The sequence below is a fragment of the Metopolophium dirhodum genome, chromosome 1, assembly GCF_019925205.1.
Source record: "Metopolophium dirhodum isolate CAU chromosome 1, ASM1992520v1, whole genome shotgun sequence".
Lineage (NCBI taxonomy): Eukaryota > Metazoa > Arthropoda > Insecta > Hemiptera > Aphididae > Metopolophium > Metopolophium dirhodum.
The window spans coordinates 141,658,922-141,686,658 of NC_083560.1; the positions used below are offsets into that span (position 1 = coordinate 141,658,922).

The following is a 27,737-nucleotide window of genomic DNA, read 5'->3' on the forward strand; positions in this document are numbered from 1 at the left end:
TCTTCTAATATATATCCGTGTTTTTTTCAAATTACATTTTTGGCGCTCTATGTACAATTTAATTTTACAGTATTTTAAATATATACAATAAATATGTATCATTGATATGATCATACTGCATTTGCTATCCGCGACAAATTTAGGAATGCGCCATCTATCGGCTGCTATCCCTTTGCGCGTATCACATATTTCAGCTATAGATGGTTTCTCTATACCAAGGTGTATTGATAAGGTGTCGTCACTTGTTTGAAAACTTGATTGAAAATTTTACCACAGACAGTCGTCACCACCGGGAGCGCTGTATGTCCTAAAGAAGCCGAAAAACGAACGCTTTTGTACACCAAAGCCATAGAAAATTGAAAATATATTATGATTTAAGGAATAAAATTAAACATTTTTCATTGTATAATTACTTTTTTGATCTAAATTATTTGTATGCATGTATTTAAATAATTTCTTTTTATCAAATACAGTCATTAATATTATTAAATATTGTCATTTTTAAATTTCCTACCTATTCCAAAAAAATATATGAAAAATGTATGAGTTACCTATTGGTAATTCACTAAATTATCATACATAACTATTTCAGAGTGTTATAATTAACAAATAATAATTTATAATTACATGGACATGAAAAGGGAGGGCCGGAGGGGGCTTAGACCACTCTGAGCAATCTTAAGGCCTCTCTAAGATAATATGTACATTAACAGAGATCCTGGGGATACCAAAATATATGCTAAATGCTTGATAGATTTATAAGGTCATCATATATCAGTGCTTCTCAAGCTGGAGGCATGGCTATTTTATTTAAACTATTTTCTTTAGGCTTTAAGAAAAAAGTATACTAAAAACATTAATTTACTATAATTTTAATAATTTATCTGTGTGAAATAGTAGGTACATGTAATTTTTGTATATAATCAAGAAAAAATAATTTGATTTGATTAAGGGGCCTTGACAGTTTTACATTAAATTTAGGGGATCACACGACAAAAAAAAAATGAGAAGCACTGTCCTAGATTAAACTGTAGTATATCTAAATATATATAATATGTATTATATACATATTCAAAAATTAAAGTCAAACATGTACAAGCATGTACAAGCATGTACAAGCATGTACAAGCATGTACAAGCATGCTTAAACTCTATACAACTCGGAATCTTATGCCTATTTAGCTGTCAAAACAATAATTTTACCCTAAACCTTATTCATTCAACCTTCGCATTGCATTCACAAAGCTGAAAATACATCTGTCTTCTAGTATTTTTATTTTTATTTTAAAATGCCAAACAAATGCTTTGTGCCTGGTTGCAGGACTGGTTACGCTTCTAAAAAAAATGAAACTGAGAAGATAAAATTAATTTCATTATTTAAGCCTTCAGAGGTAATACTTTTTAGTTGTTTTTATAGACAGTTTAATATATATTCTATTACATTTATTTATGCAGATTAAATTATTTTCAACATCAAATATAATATATATACAAACAATACAAATTTACATAAATCAATGTTTTATTTATATATTGATACTATTTGTAACAGGAGTTAATTGAAGTATGGAATAGAAAAATTCCACGGGCAGATAGGTATTTAACATCAAAAGACCGCGTATGTGAGTTGCATTTTCTGGCCGATTGCATAACGAAAGAAAAAGTTTTAAAGGGGCCTAATGGGAAGGACATACAATATAAATTGTGTAAGCCTACATTAGTAGCTGGAGCAGTTCCTACCATTTTCCCAAATTTACCGGAATATTTGAGTGATAAAACCATGAAAAGAAAGCCACCTAAACTGAGGATTGCTTCAACAAAAAAAACTAAAGTACAGATAACTGAGGTACATAATTATATTTGAAAATATGTAGATATAGTGTCACCCTGTGTGTCGCAGCAATCTATAATTTTTTAACCTAGAACAACAAATTGATGATTTATTAGATGAAGGACATTTTGATGCATTATTAGACCATACTTACACGGAACAAGACTTTTTAATAAACGATAGTATTGACATGTCAGCCCTAACATATTTCATTGGTTACATTGCAAGACAGGCTAAAAAATTTTCAACTGCCAAACATTGTGAAAACTGCTATTTATCATTGATTAATGATGTAGATATCAATGTGCAAAACTTGGATCCCGAGGATAATCTAATAAAATCAAGAAGCAAGGGATTTTTATTAATCCCTTCAAATAATTTGAAAGAAATTATATTTAAGTTAGAAGTAATAATAACAAAAATTATTGAAGAAAAATGTATGAAACAAAATATATTAATAGAAGGTATGTTTGTAATGTTGCATTTAAATTAAAAAACTTCACACACATTTTATAATCTTTATTTTTTAAACATATTTTGTAGTTATGGAAGAAATAAATAAACAAAACATTTTGACAAAGGTTGGTTGCCCAATACATAGCCAAATACTAACAAAATATATTATTACATATTATGTCAAAACAAGGATGATATTTGCTTGTAAAAGGAAAAATGAGCAAGTTGCTGAAAAAAAGAAAACACAAAAAAAACTTAAAAAAATTTCAAAATTAGTTTGAGTTACCTAGATATAATAAAATGTGAAAAAAATTATAATTTATATTATTAGAATTTTGTATGTGCACTAGAAAATAATAATACTCAACTCTACCAGACTACTTTTAAAATTAGGGCTAGAATTATATACATGAACATTAAAGTAGAAAAATTTGTTAAGTATCTATTAGGAATAGTTACGTACCGACTCGTATCGAAGTCTGAGTCCGATATGGGTCCAGTATGTATTGCTTGTATCTTGCACATGTAACTTCTTGAATGCTCTTGAAAGTTGAACTCATTCTTTCTTCCTTGAAAATCTTTAATTTAAAGATTTCAATTAGGTTGCAAATATCCCAAGAAGTGACTAAATTATACATCATAATATTTTATAATTGATGTCTACTTGATAAAAAATATTTAAAACAAAAATACAAATGTAAATTAAAATTATTAGATGCTAACTCCAAAAAAAATAACATTTGAATTCATAGTTTTAAGGCATTTTGCATTTAACAGTATGAAAAATTAGGCCTTCATAGGACAGGAAGCGCGCTTTGGTGTCTATAGGAACTGTGGTAAAAATTTCAATCAAGAGTTTATACGGATAGGGGTTCAGAGTGACGACACCTTATCAATACACCTTGCTTTATACTATCTATACTCAATGATAATACTTATTTTTTTTGCAACGCACCTATATTATTTAACATGAGCTGGACTATATGGGATGGTTCTTTTATACTTGAATTAGACAATAGTAATATAATTAACCTACATGTATACTGTGTAGGTAGTGTTAAATATATTACAGTTTTTAGGGCAGTTGATTGTTTGAGGTTATGTAATTTATGATACACAACTGCTGCAGATACTATATAATACAATAATTATAAGCTAATAGATCTTCATGTATTTAATTAAATTCTAGCAGTTAAATTGTATAATGATATGGCTATACTATTTGATATTACTTATGTAGGTAGGTTTAGTTATGAATATTAAGTATTAATTAAACGATTTGATAAATAATTAGCTACATTTATTAAGCATCGTTTGATACCCATATAGCAAATAGTCAACATTAATATTAAATAGATGTGTAAATCATATACAATTTCCGATATTTACGTTTAAATATCTACAAACTATTATCTAGATATCTAATAATTTAGATAAATATTCAAATAATATAACGATATTATTATTATGTTGAATTAGAAATATTCAATTATGTACTATATCCATTTATATATGGAATAATTATTGAGGAATATCATAGTAATATTCAGTTACTTTCATTAAAGTGATATTTATTATCAGATATTAAATAATAATAAATATATAATATTGCTTTGATAAACTCTAGATATCAACTTCAAGATATTTTATAATTATTATGCCAAAGATATTGTTCAAGGAACATTAGTATTATAAATATTTTTTTGTATTCAAAATATAGTAATCATTATTATTATATATATTATAACTTATTATAACTTTATCATTTATATCAAAATGAAATCATATCGATATTAAATTAAATTAAATTGTAGTCAATATCTAAAAATAACTTTGTCTGGAATTACAGCGATTATTATATATAATTATAATATACATATATTATATTATATGCGACTCTGCCGCTACAACCCGCGCGTGTATATTATGCACTTTTATATTACGTAATAATTTTAAATTCGCTCTATATTATCATGCTCGTATCATTTCCTCGTATCTGCAGCGCCTCTATATTATAATAGATTATAAGTGCAATCTTATTTTTTCTATTGTGGTAATGTGGTGACTGGTGAGGCGTTGGGCCGCGCGTGGTACAAGAGCTTATCATTACATAATAATTGTTTGGTAAATAAACCTATTTTTTAAACCTTGACTTATGAGTAGGTACCTATTAATTATAAAATATTAATATATCATTTTAGGAATCTGCAGCCAAAAATGTTTCCACTGAAGTTATTGAAGAAAATGCAGATATTGCCAATATTGTAATGGAAAACAATTCTACAAATAATTGTTTGGTAAATAAACTTATTTTTTAAACCTTAACTTATGAGTAGGTACCTATTAATTATAAAATATTAATGTATCATTTTAGGAATATGCAGCCAAAAATGTTTCCACTGAAGTTATTGAAGAAAATGCAGATATTGCCAATATTGTAATGGACAACAATTCTACAAATAATTGTTTGGTAAATAAACTTATTTTTTAAATCTTGACTTATGAGTTATAAGTAGGTAGGTACTTATTAATTATAAATTATTATAAAATATATATATATTATCATTTTAGCAATCCGTAGTCAAAAATGTTTCACTTGAATTATTTGAAGAAACTGCAAGTGGAGATCTATTGGATGGTTCAAATATAATTTTTAGAAATGATCCTGTTAATTTTGTTAATGTTGAACAATGGACTCCAGAGTTAAGAAATATGATTCTAAGTTTGGGAGCTTGTCAGCCCAAAGAACAAGATTTAAGCTTAGTGAGTTATAAAAAAGACCATCTAAATAGAAGTTTTCATTCAGCTTGATACAACAGAAAGTTAATTGATAATACATATATAAAACGGGAATGGCTTAGTTATTCTCCTAAATTAAATAAGATATTTTGCCTTTATTGCATATTATATGGTAAAAATACCAATACTGCATGGACAAAAGAAGGTTTTTGTCATTGGAAAAATGGATCATTATCAATTACTAAATATGAAACTTCTTCTACTCATATATTTGCATCATTAAAAGTTAAATTAAAACAAAGTTGTCTACCAATTCTACCATCAATACTTGAAGACCATAACCGGCAAGTGGCATTCAATAGAGAACTAGTTAAACAATCAATTGAAATAACAATTTTTTTGGCAAGACATAATCTCCCATTCAGAGGGCATAAAGAAAATTGGGAAAGTGACTTGAAAGGAAATTTTAAAGATATGGTTGTTCTAATTTCACAACATTCGCCTACTCTATCTGTTCATATCAATCAGTTAATGGCCAAAGGAAAGAAAGAAAATTCTTTTATTTCTTGGGATCGACAGAATTCTCTAATAGACTCCATTGCTCAATATATTTTGTCAGTTATTAGAACACAGATTGTGAAGGCTGGATATTTTAGTATATGTATGGATACGACATTTGATGTTTCACACAAGGAGCAGCTTTAATTTATTGCAAGATACATTTTCAAATCTAAAATACATGAAAGAATTATTGCAATAACTGAATCGCCTTTAACTAATGGTAAAGTGCTTTTTGACATGTTTAAATGTGTAATTGAAAAATGTGGTTTGAACTGGAAGAAAAAATTAGTCGGTCAGTCTTACGACGGTGCTGCAAATATAAGGGGGTCATACTCTGGACTCCAAGCACGAATTCTTGATGAAAATCCAAAAGCTCTTTTTGTGTGGTGTCATGCCCACAGATTAAATTTAATAGTTTTATCTGCTGTTGGATCTTGTATAGAAGCAGTAGATTTATTTGGGAATATGGAAAAACTTTACTGTTTTATAACAAGCAGTAAAAAAAGATCAGACATTTATAGAATGAAGCAAAAAGAAAAACAAGTACATGCAATAAAAAGAGTTGGTACCACAAGATGGATGTCAAACTCATTTGCCTTAGCAACAATTTTTGAAACACTGGAAGCAATATTGGATATGTTAGAGGAAGTTAAAAATCAAGATTGCTCGTCAGATTATAAAATAGCCACTGAATGCAATGGGCTATTAATGTATTTTCAGTCTTCTCGTTTTATTGTAACAGCATTTATGTTTAAGCATCTGTTTGATATTCTAGGGCCTTTAAGTAAATTATTTCAAGGTAGAGATTTAGACATTTTGGCTGCCGTCAATTATTTAAAAAAAGCAGAAAATAATATTATTATGATGCGTAATGATGAAGTTTTTAATGATATTTTTGAAGAAGCAAAATCATTTTCAGAAAAACATTTTGGTGATTTTGAAATAAATAATTTACGATCCTTTTGGAACAGGAAAAAAAAAGTTGTTCGACAAATCGGAGAGATAACTTTTGATTAAACTATTGAGAATCCAGTTCAATACTTTAAAGTATCAGTATATTTTGTAACAATCGACATTATAATACAACAGATTCATGACAAGTTTAATCAAAATTCAGTATCAGTCATGAAAGATATTGGTCTATTATCATTAAAAAGAATGAAAGAAAAAACTGATCTCCCTCAAGATGCATTTAAAATGATATGCAATGTGTATGGATTAAACCAAGAACTAATCAAAAATGAATATATCATGTTTGAAGAGATTGTTAAAGATTTAGATGTTAACTTGTTATTAAAGCTACCAGAAAAAATCCATGCAGAATTGAAGATTAAGGGACATGCTGGAATTTACTCTTGTACTAGATGTACTGTACAAGGTGAATATTTATTAAGAAGAGTATGTTTTCCTAAGCTAGATTGTCCTAAAAGAACCCATGAAGATTTCATCAATCATATACAAGAACATTATCATATGTCTGAAAACATTACTGAAATAATTAACATTCCAGATGTTAATATTGTAGATAGTTTTGCTCTTGACTATATCTATTTAGTATGTTTAGGTGTTGTAAAAAAAATTCTTACATTATGGAAAGGAAGTAAAGATATAGGTAGATTAAATGTAAATAGTCAAAAATTACCTATTAATGTTGTTAAAACTATATCTACCAATCTTTTGTCTATAAAAAAATGTATTCCGTGTGACTTCAGTCGTAAACCAAGAGGATTTGATGAATTAGCTAGGTGGAAGGCGACTGAGTTTAGGCAATTCCTTCTTTATACTGGAATTATAGTAATAAAGTCATCTGTACCAAAATTAATATATGAGAACTTTTTATGCTTAAGTATAGCTATGACTATACTTCTAAGTCCTAACTTAAGCCATTTGTCAAATTTAGCTAAGTCATTAATGATTGATTTTGTAAAAGATTTTGGATCATTATATGGTATACATTTCATATCACACAATGTACATGGACTAATACATTTAATAGACGATTATAAGAAATTTGGTTGTCTTGATCAAATTAGTTGTTTTAAATTTGAGAATTATATGGGACAGCTAAAAAATATGGTACGAAAACCAGACAAACCCCTTCAACAAGTAATTAACAGATACAGTGCCGCAACTACACCATTTTGGGCCCGTGTGTAAATAAAATGGATGCTCCCCCCCCCCGCTTGAAAATTAACTTATTCACTATTGTAAAATTAATTTTTCCAAATTTTAAAACATACTTTGAATTTTGAGTAATTACTCAATAATCAATACTTATACAAAATAAGGTAAACATAATTAAAAAATGTAGGTAATTTATTTACAAAAAATAAATATATCATCACTTTAAAAAATTCATTTTTCTTGCTTTTTTGTTAGCAAAATTGTTTATTATATTTTCAATGTTAATATCATTTGTTTGTTGTTTTTCAATATCAAGCAAAGCTATACTTGAAAGTCTTTCTTGGCCGATTGAGTTCCTTAAGTAATTGTTGATAAGTTTAAGCTTTGAAAAAGATCTCTCAGCTGAAGCAGATGTCACTGGTATAGTCAAAAAATTATAATACCAATAAATACATCAGGAAATATTGATGTCAAATCTTCCTTGACAATAGTATCAGCTAAATCATGAATTGACATATTTATTAAATGATCGGTTTGATATTTGGAAGATAAATAGCCCTTGATTATAATACGTTGACGAGTGAAGTCAGAACTGATATCTTCTTTATATTTGGTAATAAAGTCATATGATGACTGAACAATCAATTCATCAGCCATTGACGTTAATATTTCAGGCATTAATATATTAAAATCATCACACACAGTTTTCATTCCTTTAAATCTAACTCTTAACTGTAATAGTACTGTATCTACAACTGGGTAAAAGATAGTAACTCTAAAATTATCATCAGTTGTAGTAAGCCGGCGATCACTGTCTACTTCATCAAAATATTTTTTAGCATATCTTTGACGTGTTTCACTTAACTTGAAGGGTATATTCCACTTCATACACAAATTTCTTGAATCTTCTAATATTTGGTCATATTGATTCCGCAACTGTTCTATAATTAAAATAGCACTTTCTAATTGTGTTGATGCTCTTTGTAAGCTTAAATTTACTGATTGCATACTCTTTGAGTGGTCTCGTACTTGTGAAGATTTTAAAAGGGGTTCCCATATACATAGGATAATTACAAATTCAGCATTTTCCATTTTTTTTTTTAAAGTTGTAGCCATATTTATTTCATCTTTTTTGGAACTTGAAAGCTGGATATTAGAAAGAGCTTTCAAAACATCAACAAACCTATGTTTTAATGAAAATAAAGCATTATGTCTTGCTTCCCACCGAGTAGGACACACTTTTTTTAAAGTTACTTTATTTATTTTCATCCCGTACTCTTCACCAAAGGCTAGCTGAGCCCATCTTGGTGAACTTGAGCTAAAAAAATTATAAATGTCTTGCACACTATCAAAAAATGATTGTATTTTCCTTGAACTTTTAGCAGCATCACATAAAACTAAATTTATATTATGGGAACAGCAATGAACAAACGTAGCGTTGGGCACAATATCACAAATTCGTTTTTGAACACCTGTTATTGAACCACTCATCACTGCTGCCCCATCGTACCCTTGACCCCGACATTTCATAATATTTAAATCCAATTTCATTAAAGTATTTTGTAAAAGTTCCACATAATTTGCTGCACCATGATGGGATAGTAAATAAAAACCAAGAAATGACTCATTAATTTGTATTTGTTTCTTTTCAAAATCTAATGTGGTATAACGAATTACAAGACTAACTTGGTCTTGTTTGGTTATGTCTTGAGTAGAATCTAATATAACAGAAAAGAAACTACTAGATCTTATATTATTAAAAATTAAATTACGTAACTCTGTAGATAAAATGTCTAACAACTCATTCTGAACAGACCAACTTAGATACTTAATTTTTTGATTTTCGTCATGTAAAATACTATTTAGAATAGGATCAAACTCTGCGAGTAATCGAACTGTTCTTAAAAAGTTTCCTTCGGTGGCATTCTTAATTTTAAGGCTTCCTTCATTTCCTCTTAAAGCACAATTTCCTGCTGTTATGGAAAGTATAATTTTTATCAACCTTTTCAATACATTCATTTCATTGCTTCGTCAGTATATTGTTTTTCTAAACTAGCGTCAATGGTTTCATTTTTAATCCAAATGGACCGAACTTTGGCAGCATCCAAATGTTGAATAGATGATTCATGTCTTTGAATACTTTGTGACAAGTGATTCCAATCATTAATACCATATATCCAATCCCACTTAAATTTGCTATAAGATCTATCAGCAAACAGCCAACATGATTCGCAATACACGCAGTCTAAGTTATAAGAATAACATAGCCAAATTCTTGGAATTTTTGTACCAGATTTAGTTGTTAAAAAATAATAACTAGATGAAAAACGTTTACCATTAATGTTTACTGGAAAGTTAGTATCTGGCTTACAGGGTCCATATAATAGCAAACTTCTTATTAAATTTGAATCAGTAATAGTCCATGGAAATTTGGCTATGTCTGTAGGGAAATCCTCTTGGAGATTCAGCATACTATTCAAATCTATAATTTTTTATAAAGCATAAAAGATACAAAGATAATAAATTTGTGTTTACAAAAAAAATCAAAATTAAAACTATTAAAATGTGTACATATTAATTATAGTATAGAATAAAACAGAAGTTTTTAAATCAAAAACATTAGGTATTAAAAAATATTTTACAACACTGAAATACTATTAACATAATATGCCTTAAATTTCAAAAATCAAATTTTGAGCTAGTGTACCTATACCTGTAGAAGTGCTAACATCAGGAGAGTTATTATTCTCATTCTCAGTTGTATTATTTATGTCGTGTCCATCTTGTTTTGAATCTGAAATACTTTTCAGATCATTTTCAGATATTTGTCCAGCACTTTTAAATTCTACATCACACTCCACAACTAAAAAAACAAAATTTAATATGTTATTATTGTTTTATTTATTATATTACATATTAAGTAGGTATAATGATTAATCATAGAATTTGAAAAGAATTTGGCTGCTAAAGTTTTTTTTTAAAACTGTGACTGCTTGAGAACTTTTTCTATACCAATATTCTATATGACTATATCAAACAATATATCTACAATTATTTTAATATTGTTATAGGTATAATCCTCATTGTTTTTTTATGCTTTAATATTGATAGTAATATTTTTTATTATAAACCACATTGATTGATGTTAATATTGAAATAAAATGTTTGTTATAACACTTTTAACTTTAGTCATTATTTTAATTTTTAATGGTTAAATTTGTAAATGCATATGGTTATATTTTAAATAGGTAAAGAATTGTTTTGAGATTTCATCTGGAACCCCTAATTAATATATATTTTGATCACAACCAAAATATTAATTTACTGTGCTATGAGACCCTAACGGAATCACATGGATTATAAATACAAAAGCCAATGAAAAAATCTACATTTATGTGCTAACATTGCATGTGTACATTTTTGAAGTTAAAAAATCAAAGAAAGTTTTTTGAAAAACTAGTAGTAGAGAGTTTAAATCCTGTGAGATCTAATGGGCCATGATAGGTATTAGGTACTATACTACTATGGCAGTCAAGTTGTTAATAAATAGGTTAAATAACAACATTTCAGTCATCTCTAATTTAATACCTGAATGGTCATTGGTCAACAATATATTATATTCATAAAACAATTTTGTACTTACCATCATTAACCTGACTGCATTCAAAAAATTTATGAATCTTCTTATTTGTTTTTAAAATATTACACTGTTGTTGATGTTTCTTTTTTCTTTTGGCTGCTCCACTTAGAGCTTTCGGTGCCATAATTTATTGTAGAAGGTATCAGACGTCAGAGCATTCGATTAAAAAAGTTAATTATGTAGGCAATCATATAATTATTATTTTATAAATTTAATTATTCAAATCAATATCGCAAGTCGCAACTAAGTTTTCACAGATGTAAACAAGATGGATATCTTGTTGACAGACTACAAACACCGACCGACGACCGTAGAAGATACCGTCTTTAGAACGTGCAATCAGTGGCGGTTCTGGTAGTATTTTTTTGGTGAGGCAACCTATGTATCACCCCCCCCCCCCCCCCCATACAAAATTAGAATTCACAATAAATCTAATTTAAAAACATAAAAAAAATCCACACAGACTTCACTTTACCCAACAACAAACATGGCCAACAAAACAATTTTTGTATATAATGACTCCCGCATAACCAAGTGTTGTTGATAAAAATTTGGATTAAATGACCTACAGAATACCTTACTTAGTTTCTTGTCAGGAGCCAAAGCTGACAAAATCGGAATAGGCTTACCCACTTTTACTAAATCATTTTTACTATCAGAATTCCATCGTCAAAACGGCGTCTCCAACAACATAACTACCACGTCTGTCACTGGATACGTCATAACTCCAACAGTAATTAATTTAATAATGTTTATTACAAAAAACTGCAGCACTCGCACATATATTTTAACGTAGACGTTAAGACGAACCGGAATCACCGAAAAAGTGTAAGACACAAGCGACCATTCGTACAAGACGTCAAGACAGAAATCACTAATGATAAATATAAAATTATTATCAATAGATATTACAACGGAAAACTGTCCCGAGTCTCGATTGTAACAATAACATCATTACTGATAATGTGTTTTTACGTTGAAATGCCGGCTGACTATATATTCCTGTATACCGAGTCTATTTTTAGTACATAAGGCGATATTAGTCGAGCCTCACAATGATCATTGCGCATGCGCAACTCTAGTTATTTAATAGTCGCGTGCATTCGCGTACATACGCTAGTGTGTGTAATTCATGTACACAATAGTACATACTCTGAGGCGGAGTTAAACGGTGCTTACTGACGTCATCGGAACATTGCCGCCGGTTGAAACACTAGCGTTTGTTTACGTAATAATTATTTCATACATTTCTTATCGGTTTATCACTATTTTTGGTAATAAACACTAAATAATATAATGATTTACCATTTACAATATAATAAATAATAATTTATATTGTTAAACTTGGCAAAGAAGATTTTTTTCTCAAATAAAATCATAAAAACGTTAAAAATTAATATCAAAATATGTATATGCTATCGGTGGGCCAAAAAAAAACTTTAATAGTATTTTTTACTTAAAATTTTAGGTTAGGCGGCGCCTCACTTGCCTCACCCCCAAAACCGCCACTGCGTGCAATATAAAATCGAGCCCGGTCTCGTTTTTTCCCGCATGACGAAAGGCGATTCCCGCATAACAAAAATAGACACCAATAATAAATTGAGACGCGTAAACACACACACTAAACCAGTCAAAATGCGCGTTACTTCGCATGACGCGCTTTAATCAGTTGCAACCAAACTATTTTTAATTTCAGTTATACAGGCCGCATAAGAAACGTATGATAATAATAATAATAATAATGTACGATAATGTTGTGTACATAACAAAACCGATCTATTGTTCAATCTGTATGAATAATTATTATTATTATTACAAAATTATTTTGTTTTATTTCTTTCTATATATTTTTAAATTTTTATCATTGGGCCCCCCATTATGTGTTGGGGCCCTGGGCCCGTGTGTTTGACACACGCTACACACCCGGTTATTGCGGCACTGAACAGATATAATGAACGTTGTTTGAAATTAGACAATAATATAAATGAAGATAGTCAGATTAAACCAATATTTAAAATGATTCATAAAGAAGGGCCATTACTTAATATAACTAGTTCTCCGCAATATAGAGTTCTAGTTCTTGATAAATTAATAATAAAAATACATTCTGATGCTGACTCATTTGTGGGTATTAATGTTTATGGACAACTGAGTATTGTTAAAATAGTTAATATATGTTTTAACACACATACCAGTACAGAAGTAGTTATAGGAAGAACATTTGAAGTGTTAGAAAATATGTTTGAAAAACCTGTAGAGAGTTGTAAATTAGGAATTTATAAAATAAGTAATTTTTCTAAAGTGTTATGTGTATGGGACATTAATGACATCATTACAAAATATGTTGTGTCAACAACTGACCAAAGTGTTACTGTAGCCATACCAATTATTCATTTTTAAAATTAATTTTTTTTTTTTTGCACATATTTTGTATACTTATAAATTTATAGCTGTAAAATAAGCATTAGCAGTTTTTGAATATTTAGTTCTGTAGTGTAAGCAATATTATTTTGGTAGAACTATTTATTAAAAATTATAATTCATCTAATATAAATTTTTACTATGTTTTAGTAAAGTTTTATTAGATCAAATATGTGGAGTATTGTACACTTTGTGAAAGACAATAGTGTTGAAGTAGTACCCACGTATTGGGTTAATGGAGATAATTGTGCTTGGCCTAAAAATAATTATGGAGCTTCAAAATTAAGGGATTCAAGAGTAAAACCCAATGATTTTGAATTTGATTATTATAGAGTGAGAGTCTTATCCACAAATATAAGTATGTTATTTATATTTATGTACCAACCTATAATAATGGATTTTATTAATATATAATTTAATTGTATTAAAACTGTTATGATCAGATTCGTTATTAGAAGCCAAAGAGAAATGTGAACGAGCACAGTTTACTTCTGATATTTCGGATTATGATCAAGAAACACTTGTTAGAAAACGTAAGCAAACATCTGAACCAAAAATAACAAAGCCAAAAGTACAGAGAGGAACATTAGGAGTATCTTCATGTAACAAAAGCTTATTTGATATACCAAATGGAGATGGAACATATAATGGTAACCATAATTCTGATAATGATTTTATTAATTCAAAACCTAAAAGCCAGAAAGAAAAATCAGCATCTACATCTACTTCTACATCAGCATCAGCATCTACATCTACATCTCACCAGAACTTTGAAACAAATGAAACAGGAAATGTAGGCTTAACATTATTATATAGTAGTGATGGTCGTTCAAATATTTCTGATGGTAATTTCACGACGGAATATAAAAATAATCAGAAGGAATCTTTATTGTATAATAATCATATTTTTGATAAATATTTAACTGAAGAAAATGAACTTCCAGATGAACTTAATCCAGAAAATATTTTGGACTCGGCTATGTCTCAAGAAGGTATAATATATATTATAAGTATACAAACTAATCTTAGTATGTTGAATAAATAAATTAAATAAATATAATTATTCATTTTTTAGTTTCAACTGTTTCAAGTATTATTGTGCCACAAACTGTTACAACACCAAATTCTTCATGTGGCCAGTTTAATAACATGTATGCTCTTGATGTCCATAAAAATAATGGTAAAAAATTTAGTATATAACTACTCTTATTAATTATTTAATCTATTACAATATTTTTCAGTTATAAACATTAATAACACAACCCCACCAAATGTAAACAAAACTAACCCAAAGACGACCGATAGTACACCTTCTAGTTCACAAAATAATAGTAAGCATTATATTTTTGTTCTCATACATGTATAGGTACATTATTATAATTAATGTGAATAATATGAAATAAATAAAAGTTTTATACTTAAAAATATGAAAATTAACTAATACATGCAACCTTTTTTTTAGCCTTTCAGAAATCTGTTCTTAGTTATTTGGCATATTTAAAGATTGAATTTAATAAAATGTCTGATACCCAACAAGAAATACTGCAAATGTTGTCCAATTCACCTAATAACCAATTTAATAATAAGACTATTTTTGTTGATGTGGAAATCGATTATTTTATTTCTGCATGGCCACTCCAAAATCAAGAAAGCCTGGAGGATATGGAAAATAAAATGAGATCGGACTCAAACTTCAGAAACAAAGTGGTAAAATTATTTATTTATTTGTATGCTGTGTTTTTTAGTATTTATGTGTTAAGTTAATAATTATCTACTGAACAGTTTTTATGAAAATTAGTATAAAACAATTTACATTGATATCATCAAATTAATCACAATTTTTTTTTTTATGTTTCAATGTATCTACAAATATCTGAATATTCTATTATATATATAATACTAGCTGAACCCGCAATTTTGTTTCCTGTAAAAAATGACAACTTTTAAAAACATTGTGATTGTTCAACTTGTTTGTATGTATACATAGTTATAACCAGGGCTGTGAATTTAATGCATTTGCATGTTTTTTTTGCTACATCATAAAAGAAAATGGATTCGGCCAAAATTTGAATTGTGTTACTTATAATTAAAATACGAAATCTTATAGTGCATATTTTTGCATATTTAACTAGTTAGGGCATATAAATGCATGTTTTTATACTTTTTTCGTATTAATGCTTTTTTCTTAATATTTATACTTTTTCGGTCAATTTGGTCTAAAATATAAAATATATAATATAAAATGTATTTATAATCTAACTATTTTTTATAGAAATTTTATTATTTTTGAACATTTTATTCTATTTTTAGTTGGGTTGACTACACGTAAATTCGGGTATAATAAAGTCGTTTTCTTATTTTGCCGAATATTGTCCAAGGTATTAGTATTATTATTGTATTGTTGTGGTCTATAAATATAAATAAATGGAAAATAATATTTACCTATATTAACTTGCACTTGATGCCTGATGGACAACAATTGTAAAAATAATACCTATTTCTATTAGTTCGATGCGATCGCCGATCCGTGATGTGCGTGTGTTCGTAATTCGAGTGTTATAGTTTTGTTTTGTTTATTTTATTATTTTATTGCGCCTAATCAGTACCTACTAGCTCCTTATTTATATTTCTGGTTGTACTGAATATTTTAAAATGCCAAAAGAAAAAATATCGGTTGCAACCCGTCTAAGAAACTACGTTTCTGAATTTGGAAGTATATTTACAACAGACAGTAAAATTTTATTTTGTACAGTATGCAATATTAAAATTGCGAGTGATAAACGTTTTTCTGTAACACAACACATAGCCACTGAAAAACACCAAAGAGGAGTTAATCGTACAGAAAACAAAAAAAAAAACTCAGCAACTTATCTCAAAAGATTCGTCATCTAAATCGTCATTTAATAATGATTTATGTAAAGCCATGCTTAGTGCTAACATCCCGTTAAATAAATTAAGTAATACATATTTCAAACAATTTTTGATAAAATATACGGGACAAAATATTCCAGATCAAACAACATTACGCAAAGTTAATGTTGACCATTGTTACCAGGAAGTTTTAAACGAAATAAGACAAAAAGTAGCGGGAAAGAAAATTTGGGTCTCAATAGATGAGACAACAAATGCCGAGGGCCGCTTTATTGCTTCAGTTATTATCGGTACATTACTTCTCGATCGTCCAGGTGAAATTTTTTTATTTAACCTCGAACAATTACAGAAAACAAATCATAGTACAATATGTTCCCTATTTGAAAATTCACTTTATTTATTATGGCCTGACGGAATAAGACGAAACGATGTATTGCTGTTTTTAAGTGATGCTGCGCCTTATATGGTGAAGGCTGGTGATACATTAAGTGTTGTATCCAAAAATGGTTCACGTAACTTGTACTTCCCATGGATTACATAGAGTCGCTGAACAAATACGTATTAAATTTCCAAAAGTTGATAAACTGGTAGCAAATGTTAAACGAGTATTCAAAAAGGCGCCTTATCGTGTTCAAAAGTTTCATACTGATGCACCAAATATATCACTACCTCCTGAACCTATTCTGACACGTTGGGGTACGTGGATTTCTGCCGTATTATATTATAGTGAAAACTTTCAAACTGTAAAAAACACAATTGAAAGTTTTGATGAGAATGATGCGCTTTCCATAAAAAATGCTCAAAAATATTTTAAAATTCCTCAAATGAAAGGAAACTTGACTTTTATACATTCGAATTCTGCATGTCTTCCCATAGCTATAACGCGTCTACAAAAACAAAGTATACCCTTATCTGAAGGTATTGCAATCATACAAGATATTTTGTTGACCCGACGATCCTTAAAATCGGATATCGCCTGGTACAAGGTCCTCAGGGTTGTTGTAGAGTAGGGCAATTATTATAACATCAAATAATAACAAATGGTTTTACTATCAGGCGCATGTATTATTGTACAACACGAGCAATAGGTACACAAATTATATAATAACAAATTCAGGGGGGACGGGGAACACCGACTGAGCTGCCTCCCTGGCAGATGTCTTGAGCTGATGAACGGCGGTGGCGGAGCTGCTGTACTTGAGTTGCGGAGCTGCTATTCTGGAGTTGCGGAACTGCTAGGTTTCAACACGAGTACGAACGTATTCACCGACGTGTGGTGGAGCAACGAACGTTCGACTGCGTACACGGGTCCGCGACGTATTAAACGACGTACACGATTCAGAACTGAACGACGACAGACAATAACAAAGATCAAAACACATTAACGGATAATCGGCCGAGCAACCTCTATCTGGTAAAACCACGTTTTTGCGTCGCACTTCCAAACGGGAAAGATGGCTGACGAGCGAGCAAGCCGAGCAAAACGAGTCGACGAGCAGTCGTAAAAACGTGACACCGGAGAGTGTGGCGCGGACGACCGAGCTCGCCTGCGCCGAGCACCGGTAACGGTCACCGGTAGTATTGCCAACCTTGCGGCTGCCGGCGCGCAGCGCACACGAACATGGTTGTTGCGGCGGTCGGCCGAGCGTGACCACCGACGGCGGCAATTCTGCTATCAAACGGATCGAACATACTCCCCCTTGCAAGTTCCAGCTAATTTGGAATAAGAAGTTCGATCTGTGCTAGATGATGTTGGAGCTGGGAGCAATGTACGGAGCAGTTGAGCAGATGAACGGAGCAGTTGAGCAGATGAACGGAGCAGTTGAGCAGATGAACAGAGCAGTTGGACGGAGCAGTTGAGCAGCCCAGATCGGTGATCGGTTTTTTACAAAGGGACAACATCTTTAACATTATTTTTTTTTTTTTTGAAAATATAACAAATTAATTTCATTAGGTAGCATTACCCTGAGCTACGGCCTTAGCCGAACTAAAATAACAATATTTACAACAAAACATACAAAATTAATCATCAGACTTTAGTTACAATATTTTCTTTTTATCATCAGTAAGAAATAACAATATAATAACAACCTAATACCTGAAAATAAACAAATGTAAAAACAAAAACATTTGCCATACCCCACTGGATCCAGAGGTGGAGCAACCGACCCAGCATCCGGAGCAGGCGTGATGGCTGGTCAAAACAATTAATTACAATTTATAATACATAATGATCCTAGCCGTAGCGGACGAGTATAAGGGTGCAAAGGGAGCTAGTGGATGGAAATACATCTATTAATACCCATCGTGTTTTACAAGTCTGTAGGTAACGGTACTAACTTCACAACTGGTCTAGTGAACACTCCCTGGTTGGTCCTTACCTTTGCCACCCGCACTATATTATCTGTGCCCGGATACACCTCAATCACCCTAGCTAAAGGCCAAGTAAGAGGGGGGGGGGGTGTCGCTAATTTTTACTACCACCATATTACCAACTTCGACGTTGTTGCTATCTTTAGTCCACTTTCCACGAACTTGGAGGGTATTGTCGTATATTGTAAACAGTCGTCACTATAATGCACACATAACATAGGTGGGAACATTTCATTATAAATTGTTGACATAGGTCAGGCCAATGAAGCAAGATGTGCTGAGGCAGCAATAATTATATTACTATATAACACCGCCGTACGCGAAGGCACACGGAGTCCCGTTGTCGCTGGTATTACGACGAGGACGTGGGTACTACTATTGTACGAGTAATTCGGCAGTCGTGGTATAGACTAATACCGGGTTGCATGAAACCGTTCCTTAAATTTATTTAATGAATAGTTTTATTGAATCATTAAATAATTGTATTAAGCGATTTGGGTTGCACAAACAGTTGAATAAAAATGAATTGGTTTCAAACATGATACCAAGGTTTATGTTGAAGTCTGAAGACTGAAAATTGATAACAACTAATCAACTGTTGTTTTAGTTTGAAAATTTAATCGGTAGTTCGGTACAAAATAATTGCATTTATATTGTATAATATTATACTACCTAGTACCTAACTATTGTCTATTTAATGTGTTTTTATGTTTACCTACGTCCTACGTCTGTAATAAGTAAAGTATAATTTTATTATGTCAGAAGTAATGTAAGTGATTTTAAATTAAAACGGCAACGGGGAAAAAACTTTACCGAATGGGAGAAAGATATGTTAATTGACTTGATATTACCTTTCAAGACAATAATTGAAAACATGAAAGTAAGTACCTATTAAAGTATCTAATTTGTGTTATTTTTGTGTACGTATATATCGATATGTATTTTTAAGTCAAACTATACATACATCAATTCGATAAAATTGAAAAATATTGGTACCAATATATTATACCATGTTTATGAGTATAGTTGATGACGGTTTAAAAATGTAATTTGTCAATTTGTTGATTTGTATACATTATTCAGACAACTGAAATCGATTTTAAGAATATTTTTATTGTATGTACCTATAATTCATATACAATATACATTATAATACATAATAATTGTTGGGACTGAGGACTTTTTACTTTCAAAATATGCATGATATTATATATTTAGCCCAGTCCGCCCCTGATTATTATCATGTTATAGTTCTGCTACCTTACTAAAATGTTATGAAAAAGACTAAAGGTCTGTGGTAGTAATAAGAGTATAGTAGTCCTCAGTCCTAATAATAAAATATATAAAACTAATTGAGGCATCTAAATAATAATTATTAAATATCTTTTTATTTTTAAGTTTAATTGTTTTTAAAATATTTTATACAGACTGATGCGGTTTGGAACCAAAAGAAAACTGAGGCCTGGTCTGAGATTACTTGTTTGTACAATATGCAACACAAATCAGGCATCAGAATTGATGTACAATTAAAACATTTGTACGATGGACTGAAAAGAGATGCTAGGAAAGAAAAAAGTCATGATAAGGTAAATTTATTATTTTGATGTATTATAATTTAATATTGCTAAAATAACATGTAACTTTTACTTTATTGGTTATTTTCAGGGTTGGGATTTTATAGCACTTAAAATTGCATAAATATGCGCTATAATATGACCTTAACTTTCGCTAAATATGCGTTAAAAATATGCAATAAAAACAACAAAATATGAAAAAAAGAAATTTATTAAGTAATCAATAGGTAATCACTTACAAATTAGAAATTATTAGGTATACGTATAGTTTAGTCACTCTGGTCAGAATCCTGAAGGTCTGTAAAAAAATTACCCAATTAATTATTTTAAAAAATTTTATATAAAAAGTAAGCGATTTAAAATGTTTACCTTGAGTGTTACATTGAATTATTAAATGCTTGGCCAGATTATCGAATTTGAATTTACGGCGGTTGTCTGCCAACAAAGTCTTGTACGTCGAAAATGAACGTTCGACGTCCACTGATACAATTGGTGCATATTTGAAATATACAATATCGCTACATGTAAGTTCACCAAGTAATTCACCAATATTTGTATTTTCTTCGCCATCCAAGATATTTGAAATATGTTTTAATTTAGACAAACCACTATTTTTTTCTAAAACGTTTTTTAATTTGAAATATATATGTTTACCATGTTCACCATTTAGTGTTTTCAGTGTTTCTTCGATATTTTCAATAATATTTAATGATGTAGCTAAGGACATATTTTTCGCTTGCAATTTATCAATGGCTACAGATAAAATAGAAAAATTTGATTTAATGTATGCCAAGTTATTTTCAAGATTATAGACATCGGTTGTTTCATCGATGCTGACCAATATTCGCTTAGAAGATAATTTAGAACGAATGTTTTCCATAGTCTCGTTATATAATATATTATCCACATATAACTTTCTTAACGTGGTTTGATCTGGAATCGGATTTTTCATGTACGTTTCAAGAAATTGTCGAAATATTGGATTAAAAAAAGGTAAGAACGTAAGAATGACTAAAATAATGTTTAACTCGGGTTTTCAGGTCGGAAACACTTTTATTGTATTTAAAACAAACATAAATAAAACACTTAGCAAATTCAGATCGCCTAGCCCGTACTACGATCGGCGTTTCACACGCACGTCGTAGCTACGTCCTCGCCGAATCACTCAGCGACAACGGGGGGCGTGCCTGCGCGTACGGCGGTGTTATATAGAAAATATTATTGTCGCCTCAGCACATATTGCTTCGCTGGCCTGACCTATGCAGGGCCGTATTACCCAATAGGCACTATAGGCACTGTGCCTAGGGCCTACGAACATTTTAGGGCCTACGAAAATGAAATTTTTGGTTACGATTTTTCTGTAATATTTTTTTTTAAAGTTAATTAACTATTTGTAGATGTTAGCACAACAAATAAAATATTTTTTATAATATTTCTCGTATATTTATATTTAATGTTCGTTATCGTAATTCGTAATAATCACTTAATGAAATCAGATTGGATAAACCATAAACCGATAAAATGCATACGGTATACGGGAAAACGACTGTGTATGATGAATGAAACGACGATTTCTGTTTAGAATATTTTTGGAAATAATACAAAAATAATATCATTTACGTAATATAAATAATATTTATCGACCGCGGACTCACCCACACACACACACACACGCGTGGACATTATATGCGGGACTTGTTCGGTCGGTATCGCCATTCGCCGTATCGAAACGATAAGACAACATTTAATTATTCTTAAGTAATCCTTGTCAATATTGTTATTTGTTCGTAGCAGTCCGCAGTTCCGTACTATAAATTATAATATCATTATTCATTAATATCGTTTATTGTCAATTGTAAATCCAGTATAGTGAACTTTAAACGGAACAATCTCTGAACAGGTACTTTAAAATTTTAATCTATATCTTACGTTAGATAATATATTAAAATAACATCGTATTTAAAATTATATCATATACTGATATACTCTTATAAATGTTTATGTATACATTATTAGAGTAGAACTAGTAGAAGTAATATTGAAATGTCTGGTGATGGGTACAAAAGGATGCACGAAAGTGGTTCTACTAAAAGAAAAAAGAAAGAAAAACGAGATTTATACATCAGTCAACAAATGGGGTCCATGAGCAAATTCATAATAACACAAAATCGTTCTAATGCAGGTACAAGTACAAACCAAATTGAGATTTCAAATAAAAATCAACTAATAAATATTATGACAGATGAATCTAAAATTGAAGGTAATTTATTAGGTTCATCTCCTAAGAAAACTGAACCAAATTTGACAACTCCCTTAAACGAAACTACAAGTGTTATAACTGAATCTATACCAGATAAAGTTAAATCCAATCTGACCGACCTTAGTAATTTAAAATTTAGTAACGATCCTGCACATTGGGAAATTAACGCTGATCTGATTTCTTATTTTTCTGAAAATATTCCTATTCAAAATGTGGATGCAGATTTAACTGTATCTGCTAGACAATTTGGTAAAAAAATGAGATATTTCAGAAAGGAATATTTTTCACGAGCATTAGGAAATGGTGAGTGTGTAAATCGAGACTGGCTGATATATTCGCCATCCACTGGATCAGTGTATTGCTATGTGTGTAAAATTTTTCGTCATTTGCAAAGTAGTGATAAATTAACACTTGTGCATCAATTCGAAAGTGGTTTTGATGATTGGAAAAATATTAATGTTAGAATGGAAACTCACGAACAATCTAATGACCATTTTAACTCGATAAAAAAAATGGTAGACCTTCAAAAATGTAAAAAAATAGATGTGGAATTAATAAATCAGTATAATAAAGAAAAAATGTATTGGATTCAAGTTTTAAGACGAGTTATAGCAGTAATTAAGTTCTTATCGTCTAGAGGATTAGCTTTTAGAGGAGATTCGGAAGTATTTGGCTGTCCAAAAAATGGTAACTATTTAGGTTGCCTTGAACTTCTTTCTAATTTTGATCCTTTTCTTGAAGAGCATATAAAAAAGTTCGGAAATCCTGGCAAAGGAAATATATCATATATGTCATCTACGATTTGCAACGAATTTATAGACATTCTTGCTACTACTCTAAATTTAAAAATTGTTTCTGAAATAAAAGAATCAATATATTTCGGTATTAGTATTGATTCGACGCCCGACATAGCGCACATCGATCAGTTAACGATCATTATTCGTTACACCACCATTGGTCAAGGAAAAGTCGTAGAGAGATTTCTTGGCTTTGTTCCTATTGAACAGCATGATGGTAAATATCTTTTTAATGTATTGACTAAATTGCTTAACGATAACAATATTGACATATCAAATTGCCGTTCTCAGTCTTACGACAATGCGAGTAATATGAGTGGAATATACTCAGGAGTTCAAGCTCTTTTTCGTGAAGTAAATAAATTGGCCGAGTGGGTTCCCTGTGCTGCACATAGTTTAAACTTGGTAGGATCTGTTACTGTTGAATGTTGTACTGAAGCCATTAAATTTTTTAGTGTGGTTCAGTCAATTTATACGTTTTTGGCAGCATCACCTCAAAGATGGTCTATAATGTTAAAAAATATGAAGGAGTCTGTTTTTGTAGTTAAAAGTCTGTCTGAAACAAGATGGTCCGCGCGTAGTGATGCAACGAAGGCATTATCACTTAATTATGAAGAAATCCGTCAGGCTTTGATTGATATTTCATTATCAGAAAGACAACCTCCTAATGCTGTTAATGAAGCTAAGTCACTTGTTAAAAAACTCAATCGTCTTGAAACTGTTCTAATGTCTAATATTTGGAATGACATTTTACAACAAATTAATATTGTAAACAAATCGTTACAAACACCCGGTATTGAGATATGTACTGTCGTTAACCTCTATAACAGTCTTATATTATGTTTTAAAAAAATGAGAAGCGCCGAAGAATTTGATTTATTTGAAGAAAAAGCAAAAAAAAGAGTTTCTGGTTTGTCTGATTATTCTGAAATGGAATCTAGAAAACGTAAACATAAAGTCTCGATAAATGATGGCAATGCAATTGATGCTGTTGATCAAATGAGTGCTAGAGATAAATTCAAAACTCAAACATTTTATGTAATAATTGATAAATTGATTGTTGAAATGGAAAAACGAAAAAAAGCTTATTTAAAATTAGACGAAAGATTTAATTTTTTAACTAACGAGAGTTTAAAAGATGAAGAAATAAAAATAAAGGCAAATAATTTAGTTGAAGCCTATAAAACCGATTTAGAATCTTCATTTGTTAATGAGTTTTTGATTTTTAAGAGCTTTCGAGAAACTGGGATGTCTGTTAATGAAATGCTAATTAAACAAATAAATACCAAAATGGTAACAAGTTTTCCAAATGTAAACATTGCTTTTAGGATATATTTATCAATTTTTGGGACTTCGTGCGAAGGTGAAAGATCATTTTCAATTTTAAAGAGGGTTAAGAACTGGCAGCGGTCAACTATTGGACAAGATAAATTATCATCATTATCGGTACTTGCAATTGAACACGAATTACTCCAAGACATCGATACCGAAAAAGTTATAGAATCATTTGCAAACAAAAAATATCGTAAAAAACATTTGTAACAATAAATTTATATTAAGACATATTCTACATAATACTGTTATTTTTAAATTGTTACAATAAATTATCTTGTTTTATATTTAAATACAAAGAACAAAATGAAAAATGGTATAAAATAAGTTGTTTTGTATGGTTCCTGCAGTTTAATTTTAAATAATATATTTTGAGTAATGTAAAATGTATTTTTAGATGTGTTAAAATTGTCATTAGATAAAGTTATGATTATAAAGTTAATAATTGATTTTCAGGTTGTAAATATTTTTGATTTTAAAGACTTAAAACACTGCGAAAAACACTACCTCTCCCAAAAATTAGGTTTCTTAATCATTTAAATACTGAACACTACAGAACCGTATATTAGCACATGATGGGTAATAAAGAACTGTGCCTAGGGCCTACGATAGTGTTAATCCGGGTCTGGACCTATGTCAATAATTTACAATTTGAAATATTCCCACGTATATTACATATATATTAAATAATATTATTTTGACGACTGTCTGTAATATACGACAATACATAGGTACTTACATATATCTAAACAATTATACACACATCATTATCACAAACCCCTGAACATATTATTATACAATTTATATACTTATTACTTACATATCAATAAAACGCATCATATAAATATGATATAACCATACACATACAAACTATAATATACTATTAAACATTATACAGTACTCTTCAGTTTTCATTCTGAACTTATATATACATACATACAAACACACATACGCACTTACATACAAACACACATACATACATACACACATACATATACATGCATACATACATACATACATACATACATACATACATACATACATACATACATACATACATACATACATACATACATACATACATACCCACAATCCACATACACATACATACATACATATATACGAACATACGTTATGCTCATAATATAATATAAGGTACCTACAACATCACACATTCACACATACCTATATACAAATATTATACCATGATATTATATACTTATTACTTACATATCAATAAAACGCATAGGTATATTTATTCATATAAATATGATATAACCATACACATACAAACTATAATATAGTATTACACACCATACAGTACTCATCAGTTTTCATTCTGAACTTATATAATAATATTTACAACACACACAAGCTCAACATATATATTATATACCTTATCATACATAGGTACACGCATGCATGCATAGATACATACATTCATATCACATCACATCACACACATACACACACACACACGCGATTCCAGTATTCCATATAGTATACAAACAAGCCGCCCAGTCCTTCGTTATACATGAGGATAAATCTCAAACACACACACACACACACAGACATAAACTCGTAAACATATTTATTTTCAAAATATACACGTCGGAATATAGGTACATTCGCTTGCATTCACACATTCCTCTCCCCGACAACATACGGAAATATTAATTATAATATATATATATATGTATATATGGTCAATCGTTTAATCGTTTACAGATGATGATGAGTTTCATTCACACATTTCTCTAGCACAACACACTTACACTCATATACCCATAGGATAGTTCATACATATTTAGATACTTACATAGAGTTGGCGGTATTTTCGGTATACCGGTGAGTCACCGGTATTTCGATCTACCGGTATTTTAAATACCGGCTTTTTACACTTACCGGTATACCGGTCTTTCGGTATTTACCGTTTGACCGGTATTTATCGAACATTCGGTATGTACCTACTAATTACTTTTTTTTTTTTTTTTTTTTTTTTTTTTTTCAATCCTTAGATTGGTTAAATGACTTTGATGGCTCTCCACTTATCCCTATCCATTACAGCTACTTTTAGTTCTTTATAGTTGGTTTTCTCTATATCGTCTATGATCTGTTTCATAAATGGTGTTCTTGGTCTACCTCTTCCAGCTTTTCCTTCTATTTTTCCTTCTATTATTGTCGTTATCCATTCATTATTTCTTATAATATGTCCGATCCATTTTTTCCTCCTTTCTCTGATTGTATTCCATATTCCATATATATACTAATTACTATTTACTACTATTTACCGAATTTACAACTGTAGTACAACACTACAACTACTGTCATAGAAGTATAGAACAATAATACAATTATATAGAAGCGACACTCGATCAGCTGATTGAGGTCTTATCACGAAATACGAATTAAGATATTATACTATTTATAGTTTATACTCACTGACTAAGATATAAATATATAATTCTATAATTATATCTACTGAAGCTCCCGAAAAACATGAAACGTTTCGAGCACATGATGTTAGACTGAAGGTTACCCGTATTTTGTTAACGTTTACCGAATCTTTGGCGGCGTACGCTACGCGGGGTCGGCTTGTTTACACTTTAAATTATGATCGGGGATTTCCCCAAAAACCTCTGTTATCGCGACAACGCGCTTACGTCCTAGGAATAGAGCGAGTGAAGCGACCAACAACTCCACCATCGGCGAACCAGACCAGTCATGCTCATAGCAATATTTATATGATATAATATGC

At 30.2% G+C, this 27,737-nt stretch overlaps 1 protein-coding gene and 1 pseudogene across 1 annotated transcript; one reads left to right on the plus strand and one right to left on the minus strand.

Moving 5' to 3' along the window:
- The first annotated feature begins 5,824 nt into the window (after nucleotides 1-5,824).
- LOC132932926 (zinc finger MYM-type protein 1-like) lies at nucleotides 5,825-6,604 on the plus strand. Its single transcript, XM_060999269.1, has one exon. It carries the CDS (start codon nucleotides 5,825-5,827, stop codon nucleotides 6,602-6,604), a length of 780 nt encoding a protein of 259 aa, XP_060855252.1.
- Nucleotides 6,605-7,928: 1,324 nt separating this feature from the next.
- Nucleotides 7,929-11,475, minus strand: LOC132932927 (zinc finger MYM-type protein 1-like; annotated as a pseudogene).
- Nucleotides 11,476-27,737: the final 16,262 nt, after the last annotated feature.

What these genes read in the sequence shown, in the direction of transcription:
- LOC132932926 (XM_060999269.1), top strand. Translation starts at nt 5,825, where the DNA reads ATGTTTAAATGTGTAATTGAAAAATGTGGTTTGAACTGGAAGAAAAAA.